This window comes from Pongo abelii, chromosome 7 (genome assembly GCF_028885655.2).
Source record: "Pongo abelii isolate AG06213 chromosome 7, NHGRI_mPonAbe1-v2.0_pri, whole genome shotgun sequence".
In the NCBI taxonomy this organism is placed as follows: domain Eukaryota; kingdom Metazoa; phylum Chordata; class Mammalia; order Primates; family Hominidae; genus Pongo; species Pongo abelii.
The window spans coordinates 236796-250621 of NC_071992.2; the positions used below are offsets into that span (position 1 = coordinate 236796).

Consider the following 13826-nt stretch of genomic DNA (forward strand, 5'->3'; position numbering starts at 1 on the left):
AAATGGCCCCACCTTTTGTTCACTTTCCAGGGTCAGATGCTCTTCACTCAAGGCGGGAGGAGCCCATCAGTGCTGGCATCGCTGAGCACCTCCTGTGTGCAGATCAACGTACCTTGTCTTTTCTAACTAGTGCTTTCAAGAAACTTTGAAATCCAGTTCTAGTCACACTCCCACCATGAAATCTTGTTTGCCAGTGATCGCAGGGTTGTGGCAATACCAACTCAAGCCTACCTGGCTGAGACCTTGGCCTCACTGCCCCCATCATGTCAGCAACATTCCCTGGCCCTCAGGTGTGCCATTGGCCACATGTTTAAGCTGTCTGCGTCCCCATCCCAGTTGAGCCCCAGGAGCAGGGGCTTGGTTTGTTCACTGCTGTTCACCCACTGCTGAAAATAACACCCCCTTTGTCAAAGTGGAGTAAGTGTGTCCCAACTGCAGTGAGGAGCTGCACTTCCATGAACTTGGAGGTGCCCAGCAAACCTAGGACGGCTGTAAACACAGAGAGGGAGACCAGTACCCAAAAGCTGTCTGGAGGAAGTAGAACTGGGTCCTGAGCCTATAGGTTAATGTGACTGTGGTTTTTACACATTTGTTATCATTCCCTTGGAGTCCTGGGCTTGCTTATAGCACTGAGAAGAACAGCCTGCCCCCTCGCCCGTCTGGCAGCCAGGAGGTGGCTTCTGACAGCCAGGCGCGAACAGCCCCAGGCTTGGGAGGTGCATGCAGGGCAGTGCACAGCGTGAAAGCTTCCTGAAAGCTGCACGGTGTGCAACTGAAATTTATAAAAATGTTGAAAGTACACACATCTGTAGGAAAAAAGTTTTCAGAATCGTAAAGTTTATATATCTAATTTTAGTTATTTGGTAAATTAACTTATCTGAAGTACTTCATTCTCTGCCTATGGTGGACCAATTAGATAGTACGTCCAGTGTCACACACTTTCAGGGGTAGTGTATTTTTAGTTTAGTTTCTTGCCATCATTTATTTTTATGTTTTCATTTGCTTTAGATGTAGGCGAAGAGTCGGTCTCTCTTGTCTTTATTCAAAAGTTTCTGTGTCCCTGGGCATTGCTCTGCCCCTGCAAGACTCCCCAGTCCTGTTTCCTTTAGCCCACCAGCTCCTCATGTCTGGAGATGGACTCCTGCTTCGCAGTATCCCAGGGATCTCTTAAATGTGGAAAGGTGGCCAGGTGCCGTGACTCATGCCTGCAATCCCAGCACTTTGGGAGGCCGAGGTAGGAGGATAACTTGAGCCCAGGAGTTTGAGGCCAGCCTCGGCAACATAGGGAGACCCTGCTAATAAGCAAATAAGGAAAGACATCTCAGGCTAGAATCTCGGGCTATATGAAGATTTTTTTTCAATTTTTTTCGTAATTTCTCTAATGACTACTCCATAGTAGCAACTTAATAGCAGCAGCCTCACAGCAGCGCATGGGAAAGATGCTTAGTGAGTGACCCTGAGCCCTCCCAGGTGTGGACTCAAGGGTGAGGCAGGGAGGGAGAGAGGCTCTGCAGCCACACGGCCGCTGTTGGAATTCTGTCTCTTTCTTATTTATTTACTCAGGGATCTCAAGCATATGACTTCATCATCTCATCCATAGTATCTGGTAGATTTTAGCATCTACCTCAGAGCACTGTTATAAAAATTAGATTAGTTCCATCATAGGAAGCTCTTGGAACAGTCTGTACTCTGTGTTAGCCACTATTTTGATTTTCTTTTGAGGAGGATTTAGGCAGAGAGATGACAGCTGCATGGAGATCCATTTATGACCCAAGAGGTAAAGACGAGAAAATGGGGCCCAGAGAGATGGGCTGAAGGTCACAATGGAATCAAGGACAGAGACCAAAAATGTAGCTGTCCTGACAGCCGTGAAGAGCTTTTTCATTAAGACTTTATTTCCTGAGTCTATAAACTTTGATTTTCCTCTGATGTAAATTAATTGACTTCTTAAATGCGTCATATGACTTTTTTTAAAATTTTTTAAATTATACTTCAAGTTCTGGGGTACATGTGCACAATGTGCAGTTTTGTTACGTAGGTATACACATGCCATGGTGGTTTGCTGCACCCATCAACCCGTCATCTACATTAGGTATTTCTCCTAATGCTATCCCTCCCCTAGCCTCCCACCCTGTGATAGGCCCTGGTGTGTGATGTTCCCCTCCCTGTGCCCATGTGTTCTCATTGTTCAGCTCCCACTTATGAATAAGAACATGTGGTGTTTGGTTTTCTGTTCTTGTGTTAGTTTGCTGAGAATAATGGTTTCCAGCTTCATCCATGTCCTTGCAAAGGACATGAACTCATCCTTTTTATGACTGCATAGTATTCCATGGTGTAAATGTGCTGCATTTTCTTTATCCAGTCTATCACTGATGGGCATTTGGGTTGGTTCCAAGTCTTTGCTATTGTGAACAGTGCCTCAATAAACATATGTGTGCGTGTGTCTTTATGGTGGAATGATTTATAATCTTCTCATCATGCTACCTGACTTCAGACTATATTACAAGGCTACAGTAACCAAAACAGCATGATACTGGTACCAAAACAGATATATAGACCAATGGAACAGAACAGAGGCCTCAGAAACAGCGCCACACGTCTACAACCATCTGATCTTTCACAAACCAGACAAAAACAAGCAATGGGGAAAGGATTCCCTATTTAATAAATGGTGTTGGGAAAACTGGCTAGCCATATGCAGAAAACTGAAACTGGACCGCTTCCTTACACCTTATACAAAAATTAACTCAAGATGGATTAAAGACTTAAACATAAGACCTAAAACCATAAAAACCCTGCAAGAAAACCTAGGCAATACCATTCAGGACATAGGCATGGGCAAAGACTTCATGACTAAAACACCAAAAGCAATGGCAACAAAAGCCGAAATTGACAAATGGGATCTAATTAAACTAAAGAGCTTTTGCATAGCAAAAGAAACTGTCATCAGAGCAAAGAGGCAACCTACAGAATGGGAGAAAATTTTTGCAATCTATCCATCTGACAAAGGGCTAATATCCAGAATCTACAAAGAACTTAAACAAATTTACAAGAAAAAAACAACCCCATCAAAAAGTGGGTAAAGGATATGAACAGACACTTCTCAAAAGAAGAAATTTATGCAGCCAACAAACATATGAAAAAAGTTCATCTCTGGTCATTAGAGAAGTGCAAATCAAAACTACAATGAGATACCATCTCACACCAGTTAGAATGGCGATCATCAAAAAGTCAGGAAACAACAGGTGCTGGAGAGGATGTGGAGAAATAGGAAAGCCTTTACACTGTTGGTGGGAGTGTAAGTTCAGCCATTATGGAAGACAGTGTGGTGATTCCTCAAGGATCTAGAACCAGAAATACTATTTGACCCAGCAATCCCATATGACATTATAAAATAATGACCTGGCAAATTAGATGGAACTGTTGAAAAGGGCTGTTTTTAAAATTTCAAATCATATTGCTAATCAGGCTTTTGTTTGCTCTGGTGAGTGTTGTTTTAAGCAACACAATCCAGTGCTAATTTACTGTTGTATAGTAATTTATTCAGTAGGCCCTGCTATATCCCAAGCACCGGGCAAGTAGTAGGCACTTGTTATTCCTAAAATGAATGAGTGACTGAGCTTACAAACCAACTATTGTATACATAAATATTTTCTAAGTTACTACAATTATTTTTTTTAATCACAGTAAAACTCCTCCATAAATTCTACTTGAAGTAGGAACTATTAAGATACTCTAAGATAATTACATTTTTGCTGATAGTTGTACTGCACCTACAGGTTACTTTTTTCTTCAAGCAAACTGCATAGTTAGAAGCAGAGGAAGTTATTTCCACTTTATTTTTTTATTTTATATTTTTCTGAGACAGAGTCGCTTTGTCACCCAGGCTGGAGTGCAGTGGCGTAATCTTGGCTTACTGCAACCTCCGCCCCCCCGGGTTCAAGCGATTCTTCTGCCTCAGCTTCCCGAGTAGCTGGGATTTCAGGCACCTGCCACCACGCCCGGCTAATTTTTGTATTTTTAGTAGAGAGGGGGTTTTGCCATATGGGTCAGGCTGGTCTGGAACTCCTGACCTCAGGTGATCTGGCAGCCTCGGCCTCCCAAAGTGCTGGGATTACAGGCATTAGCCACCGTGCCCGGCCTATTTCCACTTTATAAAAAGATTCTACACAAAGATATCCTCTAATTTCCTAAGTTAGCAGGACTTTTCTTATACAGAAAAAGATATATTTACATATATATTTTTCAATTTTCCTAATTGTTGATTCAAGAATTGGTTGTAGGCTATTTAATTCCAGGCATTTCCTATAATTACCCCCTTAAAAATGCCGGATTAAAGTGTATTAGCAAAGTATGTTAACGCTCCTGAGAACAGATTTGTTAAAGAAGGTCCAAGAAATGACAGTGTTGTCACCACTCAGAAATGGCCATTTCCATTGAAGGGAGTGCTCCTCAGCTCCCGTGAGAGTCTGACCTCAGTTGAATTAAATTTGACCTTGTAGCTCTGATGTTTTTAAGAAAAATTGAACATAAATTGCTGACGACGGTGGATAGGTGGTGTCAGGGCAGTTTGAGCACACTGGGTATATAAGGCTCCTCATTATATGGCATGCCAAAAAAAGTTTGTCCTCCAGGCAAATATCCAAATTATATTGGAAGTTTGAAATGCCGGTATTGATAATAGTCTGCAAATATCCACTACCATCTTCATTTTTCTTTAATTCTCACCATATTTATCCTATCAACAAGATAATTTGTGGAGTATGACTAAACGCAGCAACTAAGAATGCTTTTACCAAAATAAAATTATGAGTTGTGTAACAGTTCAGTTTCAGATAAAAAAGCAGACTTTCTTTCTGCCAGTGCTAGAAGTCAGTGAACATTTGACAGAGAGTCAAAATGGTTCCCAAGAAAAGCAGAGAAAAGGGACAACCCCAAAAATAGAATCACTTCTCACAGAACACTGCTTGAGCAACTTGTGAGTTGTAGGAGGAGCACTGGTTCCTAAGCCTGAAGTGGAGGACATGTTTTAATCCAGCCTGCATGAGGCTGTAGTGTGGTGGGGTGCTTCCTTACCTCGGGGCAGGGGTGGGTGGGCAGTCCACACATTGCTAAAGGACCTGAGGAAAGTGGCTGGAGCTTCCAGAAAATTGATGAAAACTACAAAGTCTGCTTGGTTCTGCTTTGGCTTGCTAGATTTTTTTTTTTTTTTTGTAAAAGACAATAAACGAGAAGTCTTTTTAAAATTAGATAATCAAAGTTGAGATCACTGAGGGCTGTGTCCAGCACACACACTAGCTGGGAAGCAGCAGAACAGGAAGGCACAAGCACGGATTGTGGGATCCCCCTGCTCTCCAGGTCTGGCCCCTCCCTCCTCAGTGGTGTGGCCTTGGGGCCAGCTTCTTCATCTCTCCCTGCCTCAGTTTTCTCATCTCTAGAGCAGGGATAATAGTAAGACCTACCTCACAGGGGCATTACAGCATTAAAAGGGCATCAGGTACTTCAGATGGTGCCTTTATAATAATCACTCAGTAAATGCTTACAGTTCATTATAAATCTAAAGGAACCCAGAGGCGAAGATTGAGCAAAGTTGATTTGGTCTGCCCAGTGAAGAATACTTTCTGTATTTTGTAGTAAGGCTGACTTTAAAAATAGAGGTAGAAGATGTTGTTGTTTCTCTTTCTCTGCCCTTCCCTATGGACGTGAGGCCCTTCAGGAGCACAGGCACACATGCAGTGCCAATTTGCTCCCGGATCCAAGGGTGTTCAGGAGTGGACCTTGAATTTCAAATAGCTGTGATTTTATTTAACTTTATTGAATTCTAGTTTTATTATATTATCACCAGAGAGTTTGGCCTTTAAGATCTCTAATTCTTTGAAATGATTAAGTTTTCCTTTGTGGCCTTCTTTATAATTGATTTTTATAAATATTCTATTGATGTGTGGAAAAAATACAGATTCTCTATTTGAAGGATGTACTTTCTTTCTGTTTATCTAATTCTTCCACATCTTTACTTGTTTAGAATTGTCGGATTTGAGGAGATATGCAGTCATGCACTGCATAATGATGTTTTGGTCAATGACCGACCGTGTGTAGTGTAGTGGCCACATAAGATTATTTCCTATTTTTACTGTACCTTTCCTATGTTTAGATATATTTAGATACACAGATACTTGCCATTATGTTACAGTTGCTGTTCAGTGCATTAACATGTTGTATAGGTCTATAGCCTAGCTGTGTAGCGGCTGTGTAACACACTCTGTGATGTTCACACATTGAGGAAATTACCTAGCAATGCATTTCTTGGATCAGATTGTATCCCCCTTGTTAAGCGACCCATGACTGTATAAAAAGCTTCCTACAATATTTGTGTTTTTAACAAATATTCGTTAAATTCCCAACAGACTTTGCTTTATGGCTAATTAGAAGCGTATGAATGATTATGGTTTCTTTGTTAATTGTCTTTTGCCCTGTCATCTTAATTACCAGTTTAACCTGAAATGTAATCTCGTCAACTGTGAACACGGCCCTTCTCACCTCTATGCTTATATATGCCTGGTGGTGTCCATTCTGTAGTCCTCTGTGGGTAACTAGTCTAAACTGACCGTGCTAAGCTAATCCTGTGCCTTCTGCTGATGATTTCAGTCTTTTTAAAAGGAATTTTAAAACATGATATTAAAGAAATGTAGAAAACTTATTTCGATGAGAGGAGGGGAGGTAGTTGGGAAGGCTTATCTCCCAGGGAACACATATTCTCTGTTCTGGTATTTCTTCCCCTAGTGGAGCAGCAGTTCCAAACCCAAATGTTGTCTCAGGGGTCCTTTTCACTTTTTAAAATTACTGAGGACCCCAAGGAGATTTTGGTCATGTGAGTTATATCTATTAATGTTTGCCACATTCAAAATTAAAACAATTTTAAAAATATTTCTCCATTTATTTAAAAGTAAGGACTGGGCTGGGTGCAGTGGCTCACACCTATAATCCCAGCACTTTGGGAGGTCGAGGTGGGTGGATCACCTGAGATCAGGAGTTTGAGACCAGCCTGGCCAACATGATGAAACCTGTCTCTACTAAAAATACAGAACTTAGCCAGGCATACAGAAAATTAGCCGGGCGTGGTGGCATGCACCTGTAATGCCAGCTACTCGGGAAGCTGAGGCTGGAGAATCGCTTGAACCCAGGAAGCAGAGGTTGCAGTGAGCCGAGATCGCACCATTGCACTCCAGCCTGGGAGACAAGAGTGAAACTCCGTCTCACAAAACAAAACAAAAAAAGAGTAAGGACTGTATGTCTCACACCTTGGCACACCCTCCTGGTGTCTGGTGTGATGGAGGGGATTGTTCCTCATCTCTGCTCCTGAGTTCAGTCTTCCATAATGTAGCATGTTGGGGCCTCTGGAGCACTTCACTGCACACGAATGAATGTGAGGGTGGAAAAGGAAAATCATATCCTAGTGAAACTGTGGAAATAGTTTAGACCTCGGGCTCCCCTAACAGGCCCTTAGACGATGCTTTGGGAACCATGGTGGTAGAACTCTCTCTTCCAGACTCACTCTGCCCTGACCCCTCTTATTGGTGAGAAACAGGCATGTGTAACTCTTCTTTTTCCTTTGAGGAATAAAAGATATTTGTACATTTTGGTCTGTTTCTTTCATGTCTTCAGCATTGTAGGGCAAGAAGCCTATCTGGGGAGGCTTTGGTTATTAAGCAATGCTTACGGCTGGCTGGCCTCATCTCAGTCTAGGATTCAGATTAGGAAATCCATTGTTGAGTGAATCTGAATCGCATCCGCCAGTCCAGCTATTGTTAGCGATAATGCTGATAACCTCAATTGGCCTGAATCCTTTGTCTCTAAATTGATTCTAAAGTGAGGCAGGGAAAAGGGGTGCTATTCAACATTAAAACAAGGAAGAAATTTAATAACAATATTCAGTTAATTTGAAAAGATAAAGGAACAGGATTGAAATTTTAACAATGGTCTTCTCAGCTTTGCTTGGCCTAACCTGATCTTATCTCTGTCCAGTGCCCTCAACTGGTGTGTTTTAGTGTAAGATATTTTTATGTAAATATGTTAGAAATCACAGAATGTTTTTTCCCCCAAAGATTATCATGTGTAATTGTCACATTTATAATGTTATTTGTGGCTCAGTATATGACTTAGTGATTTCTCATTCTGGAAATCAAGAAAGGCTGGAAGGAGAATTGGAAGGAAGGGATGAAAAACTCCATTTTCAGAGAAATAAGAGGCAGATGCAGTTCACAGACTCTAAAATGTGCATGAGGCTTACCAAAAGCAGCTAAGCTTGGGCAGCGATAGCATAGGCGGAACTGAGCAGAAGGGCTCAGGCTAACAAAAGCACTCATCAGGGCCAGGTATAGAGGTCGGGCCCCACACAGCCTGTGCACTGAGAGGCTGAGTCGCAGATGTTCAACTCCAGCTTGCAGAGTGCAGAAGTTCCAGGGAGGACCACTGACAGCAAAGGGCTTTCTGGATCCAGTTTTACTCAGAGACATGGGCTGTGGGGTCTCCCAGGGATTCACATACATGCAGGTAGCGGCTGGGGGAGAGAGTGCTGGAACTGGGAAGGCTGAAAGCTACCCTTCCCCCCACCCTGAGGGCATCTGCAAAACAGGTGCCCTAGAAAGTCCCACCTCACTCTGAAATGCCTGTTACAGAAGGTGACCGTCACTGCATGAATATTCTCTAAGGAAATTGTGGGAAATGTGTCTGTGAAGCAGGATGGAATCATGACCAGACAGTTCATCATAAATGAAAAAAACAAACTCATGAAGCAGTTCTGTGGCAGAAGATCCCAGTGCAGGAATGCCACAAAACAGAAAAGAGATTTTAATGAGGTTGAGTATCCCTTATCCCAAATGCTTAGAACTGGAAGTGTTTCAGATTTTGGATTTTTTCAGATTTTGGAATATTTACATACACATAATGAGATAACTTGGGGCTGGGATACAAGCCTAAACATGAAATTCATGTATGTTTCACATACACCTTATACATATAACCTGAAGGTAATTTTATACAGTATTTTTAATAATTTTGTGCAACCCATCACATGAGGTCAAGTATGGAATTTTCCACTTGTGGCATCATGTCCATGCTCAAAAAGTTCCAGAGTTTGGAGGATTCTGGATTTTGGAATTAGGGATGCTCAACCTGTACAACCAAGTGAGACAGCAGGAGACAAAGTCAACTTGGCAGAAGAAAGGATGGCAGCAGCTGGGAGAACCACCACAGAGGTGAAGGTGGATTGGAAGGGCCCAGGAGAAAACAGATGTTTTGGGAAACACAAAAAAGGTGATGGAAATAATACGAATGAGAAAATTAATAAGAACGAAACCATAGTCATGAGTTTAAAAGGAACAAGAAAGAAAATTACAGCTGAAGAGAACAGGGAGGGGGGTTCCAGCATATTTATCATTAGAATCTTCAAACAGGAAAACAAAACAAAAGGACAGAACAAATATTTAAAGATAATGTTCAGGAAAATTCTGCTCAGGTAAAAATAGATGGAAGTGTACATTGTGAGAAGGCAAATTTTATGCTGGGGAAGGTTGACTGAGAACAGGTTATGAGTGTGCCATATCCTACAGGAATTATTAAACTCTGAAGATGAAGCAAGAACCTCCCAATGGGTAAACAAACATGTCATCTCTTATCGAGGGAAAAGATCAGGGTGGCTTCAAATTTCTCCAACTTCTTCAGATAGTGGAGTAATCCTTACTTATGGGATCCTCCAGGAAGAAAGGATGGCCCATGAATTTTATGTCCAGTCAAACCGTCTTTTGTATCCAGTCTGCAGACAAACAGTATTGATCATGTGAGAACTCAGGGAATACTTACTGTTCTCATGAGCAGTTTTGGCTGGAGAAACAGTGTCCATCGGACTGGGTGTCAGTGAGTCTCTGCAGCATCAGCTGTGTGGCTGAGGGTGACGGAGCAGACTGTGAGTGGAGGGCAGAGGAGAAAAGGTCGGTGGTTAGAGGTTTGTTGACTGTCTCACCTGTAATCACAGGGAGGCACTAAGATGTTATTCACTAAAATCAAGTTGTAGAGGAGAGGGATGGAAGGAAGAAGGAGCAAGATGAATGGCAGTTTTATCACAATGTGGAACAGGAAACTAACAATGCTAAGATGTGTTGTATGAGGATTCCGAAGGAGAGGGAATTACATAGAGTTAAAATTCCAAAAGTAAACCCTAGGACAAATAGTGCAAACATTTCTAAATTTCAGAAGAACTACAGGGAGAACGAAAACTTTTTCAAAAAGCTACAAAAACATGTCATGAAATTAAGACCAAACATGTTGTATCTATACATGTAAACACATAACCTTATACACATAACCTGAAGGCTGGTAAAAGTAAAAGATTTCAGATTGGATCAAAAAGTGAAACCCAACTCCAAGTTGTATGTAAGAAGCACACCTAAAACAGTGATTTACAAAAGTTGAAAATAAAAGAATGAAAAGATATACTAGGCAAAAGTAAAAAATAAAGTGGGACAAAAAGCATTAAAGGAAAGCAGCAGCCCACTTTTTCCTGCCATGATGCATATCAGAGTAGGGGCAACTGGAAAAGCAGGGCATCCCTGGAGGGGCAGGTGGAGCAGCGGCGAGGGCCTCGGGCATCATTCCCGCAGGAGACCTCTACTTCACGGGTTCTGTCACAGGGATTTGTTACTGTGGCTTCCCAGAATACAAATTCTACAATTTTTTATTTTAATGCGATTTATTTGCTATTTAATAATGAGTTTTTAAATACAAAATGCTATTTAGTAATGAGTTTTGGTGTTGTTTTTCCTTTTTAATTTCTACATGGAAGGGCTATTTGATTTTCTGATTGTTCAGCAAACAACTGCGAGTATGGGCTTAGGTTGTGAGAATATTTGTTAGTGCCCAGCCATTCATTCTAGCCTCTTTCTGGTGTGCCCTTTTGCTACAGAGGCTGGAAAGCTAAAAGCTCCATTTCAGACTCTTGCAGCCTGGGCTCTGGGAGGAGATATGCTTCCACTAACTAAATGAATGCCTGCAAGACTAGAAGACAGAGCTGCAGGCTGCGGCTGCCTCAGGTCCCTTGTATGAAGGTCTCTTCAGGTTTGCATGAGTAGTGACTGTTTCCTATACTCGGACTCTGACTGATACAGTGACTTAATTTAGGATGGCATGTTAGAAATCTTCATGCATGTGTGTTATGTCGCTGTGGTTTGTAATTCCATATTAAATAGATTTATATATCGCTCAGCTTTTTTTCGTCTTTCCTTTAAGCTGTTGCAGCTAATTGCAAAATCCCAGTTAACTTCATTGAGTGGTGTGGCACAAAAGAATTACTTCAACATTTTGGATAAAATCGTTCAAAAGGGTAAGATGATCACTGTATTTTTAATACTCTAAATCTTAATTAGAAATTTGGTGCAAGGAGATGGGATTTTTCTTCTATGTTTACCCAGTACACATGCTGTCAAAAACAATTGTGTAAATAATGTGACAACATCAGAAATACAAGTCATCCCTCCAGTTCCCAGTGTTCTGTTACTGCTGTTTACGTTTTTAAAGTTGCTTTTGCATACAAAGGGATATATTAGGAAAAATAACTAATCCCAGAACTTAAAGAAGCTATTTTACCTTTTCATGGTTAGCTAGTCACAGTTCGTTTTAGATGTATGCTTCCAAAATTAGCAGGATTGTGACTTACTCACTTAGGCATCAGGTAAGCCAATAATTTTCTTTCTAATTTAATGAGCTTGCCTTGATAAGTTACTGGCTGTTAGTAAATGGAACTTTAAATTTCACACCATGACTTTATACATACATAGGAATATATGACTCTATATTTAAGCCATTTTAAAGTAGCCTCTTTATGATAAGTACAAAAGAAAGTATAAACTGACCATTTTAAAGGCAAAATTGTAGACCCAACTGAAAATTTATCAGATAAAATTTTAAAGTTTTAAAAAATCTCATATTTGTGATATCTCAAAAATGACGTCACTTTTGGGTTGTGAAATTACATGTTTTTATTGTGGTAAAATACACATAACATAAAATTTACCATTTTAGCAGTTTTTAAGCATACAGTTCAGCGGCATTAAGTATGTGTATATTATTGTGCACCCATCACCACCATTCATCTCCAGAACCTCTTCATTGTCCCAAACTGAAACTCTTACCACCTTAAACACTGAGTCCCCATTCCTCCTCCCCATCAGCCCCTGATAATTATCATTCTACTTTCTGTCTCTATGAGTTTGACTACTCTGGATGCCTCATGTAAGTGGAGATATATATTTGTCCTTTTGTAACTAGCTTATTTCACTTTGCATAATGTCTTCAGGGTTCATCCATGCTGAATATGTGTCAGAATTTCCCTCCTTTTTAAGGCTGAGTAATATTCTATTGCATGTATAGATCACACGTTGTTTGTTCATCTATCAGTGGACATTTGGGTTGTGAAACTAGATCTTTTTTTAAAGTGTTGCTTAACTGTATCAATCCATAGTTTTATTTTTCTTTATTCCAGTTCTTGATGACCACCACAATCCTCGCTTAATCAAAGATCTTCTGCAAGACCTAAGCTCTACCCTCTGCATTCTTATTAGAGGAGTAGGGAAGTCTGTATTAGTGGGAAACATCAATATTTGGATTTGCCGATTAGAAACTATTCTCGCCTGGCAGCAACAGCTACAGGATCTTCAGATGACTAAGGTATAAATATCTCAGCATAAGAGTTATTACACTCTATTTTTATATTACAAAAGTTGTTATCTTTTCTAAGCATACATGAAAGACTGCTATAGCTTTTTGAAAGATTTTCTAATGCTTTCATAAGTATTCATTAAATTGTTTTAAAATAGAAAAGGACCAAAGACCCCAATGGCTTATACTTGCTATTGGAAAGACAGTGGGAATAGCAATCATCAAACCAGGCTGATCCTATGGGTGATTAGATGTAAATAAATTTACCTTCATGGGAAATTGAATATTTCAGTTATTAGAATAACATTCAGTAAATTAAGGCTAAATTGTATTGCCAGTAATTCTCTATTTATTTAGTTGCTGCTTCTCCCAAGTTAGTAACTTTTTGTCTTCTTCCTTGCTATCTTTTTTGGGGATGTGTTTATAGTTCTTAGCAACAATGAACAAGGCCAAAAGAAGGTGCAAATCACATCAGTTTTTTTGATATTTTTTCTTTATTCTGGTAACTAGTTTCAACAAGAAAAATGTTAATTAACACCATTGCCCCAAGTATTTAGATAGTGTTTTATTTAACTCTAGTACTAATAAGAAAAAGAATAAACCGAAGATATATCTTAGTGGTGTGACTTACGTAGCCTTAGTGGTATAAATGATTCTACAGATTGTACTGGTGGGGTCATAGTTACCTTTTATCACAGCACCCCAGGTTCCACATAAAGGAATGGTTTTCAAGTGCCCTTTGAATGCCTTAACTTTTGGCTGTTTATTTGCCATCTAAATATGGGATTTACAAAAAGAGTGATGATTGCCTAGTTATGAGTCTGAAATTATCATTAATAATGTAACATTCAGCGTCAGTAAGAGTTAAGCAAGTTTGTTATAAATGTTGGACTCTTTGTTCTGTTGTTGTCTTGGTGTGACCCTACAGTCGTTCAGAGCTTTGCACAGGCTGGCTCTTCGCTGCCTCTTTTACTGCATTCCCCATGCATAGGTGAGTTGTGCTAAAAGTCCGTCTGTAAGACACTTACGCATGGCATGGGGCTTGCTGTAGAAGTCTTGACATGAGTGGCCAGGCCACATGGCCAAAGTCCCCTTTCTCCTGATGAGGCAGATCCATG

The 13826-nt window shown here is 40.5% G+C and overlaps 1 protein-coding gene across 8 annotated transcripts in view; it reads left to right on the forward strand.

Moving 5' to 3' along the window:
- Positions 1–13826, forward strand: part of FBXO25 (F-box protein 25) — a 64394-nt gene that overhangs the window by 33207 nt on the left and 17361 nt on the right. For all 8 annotated transcript variants that reach the window (XM_009243494.4, XM_054561135.2, XM_054561139.2 and 5 more), the window contains 2 exons: positions 11281–11374; positions 12533–12717. In XM_009243494.4, the coding sequence (XP_009241769.2) occupies positions 11281–11374; positions 12533–12717 (279 nt within the window). The remainder of the gene's footprint in view (positions 1–11280; positions 11375–12532; positions 12718–13826) is intronic.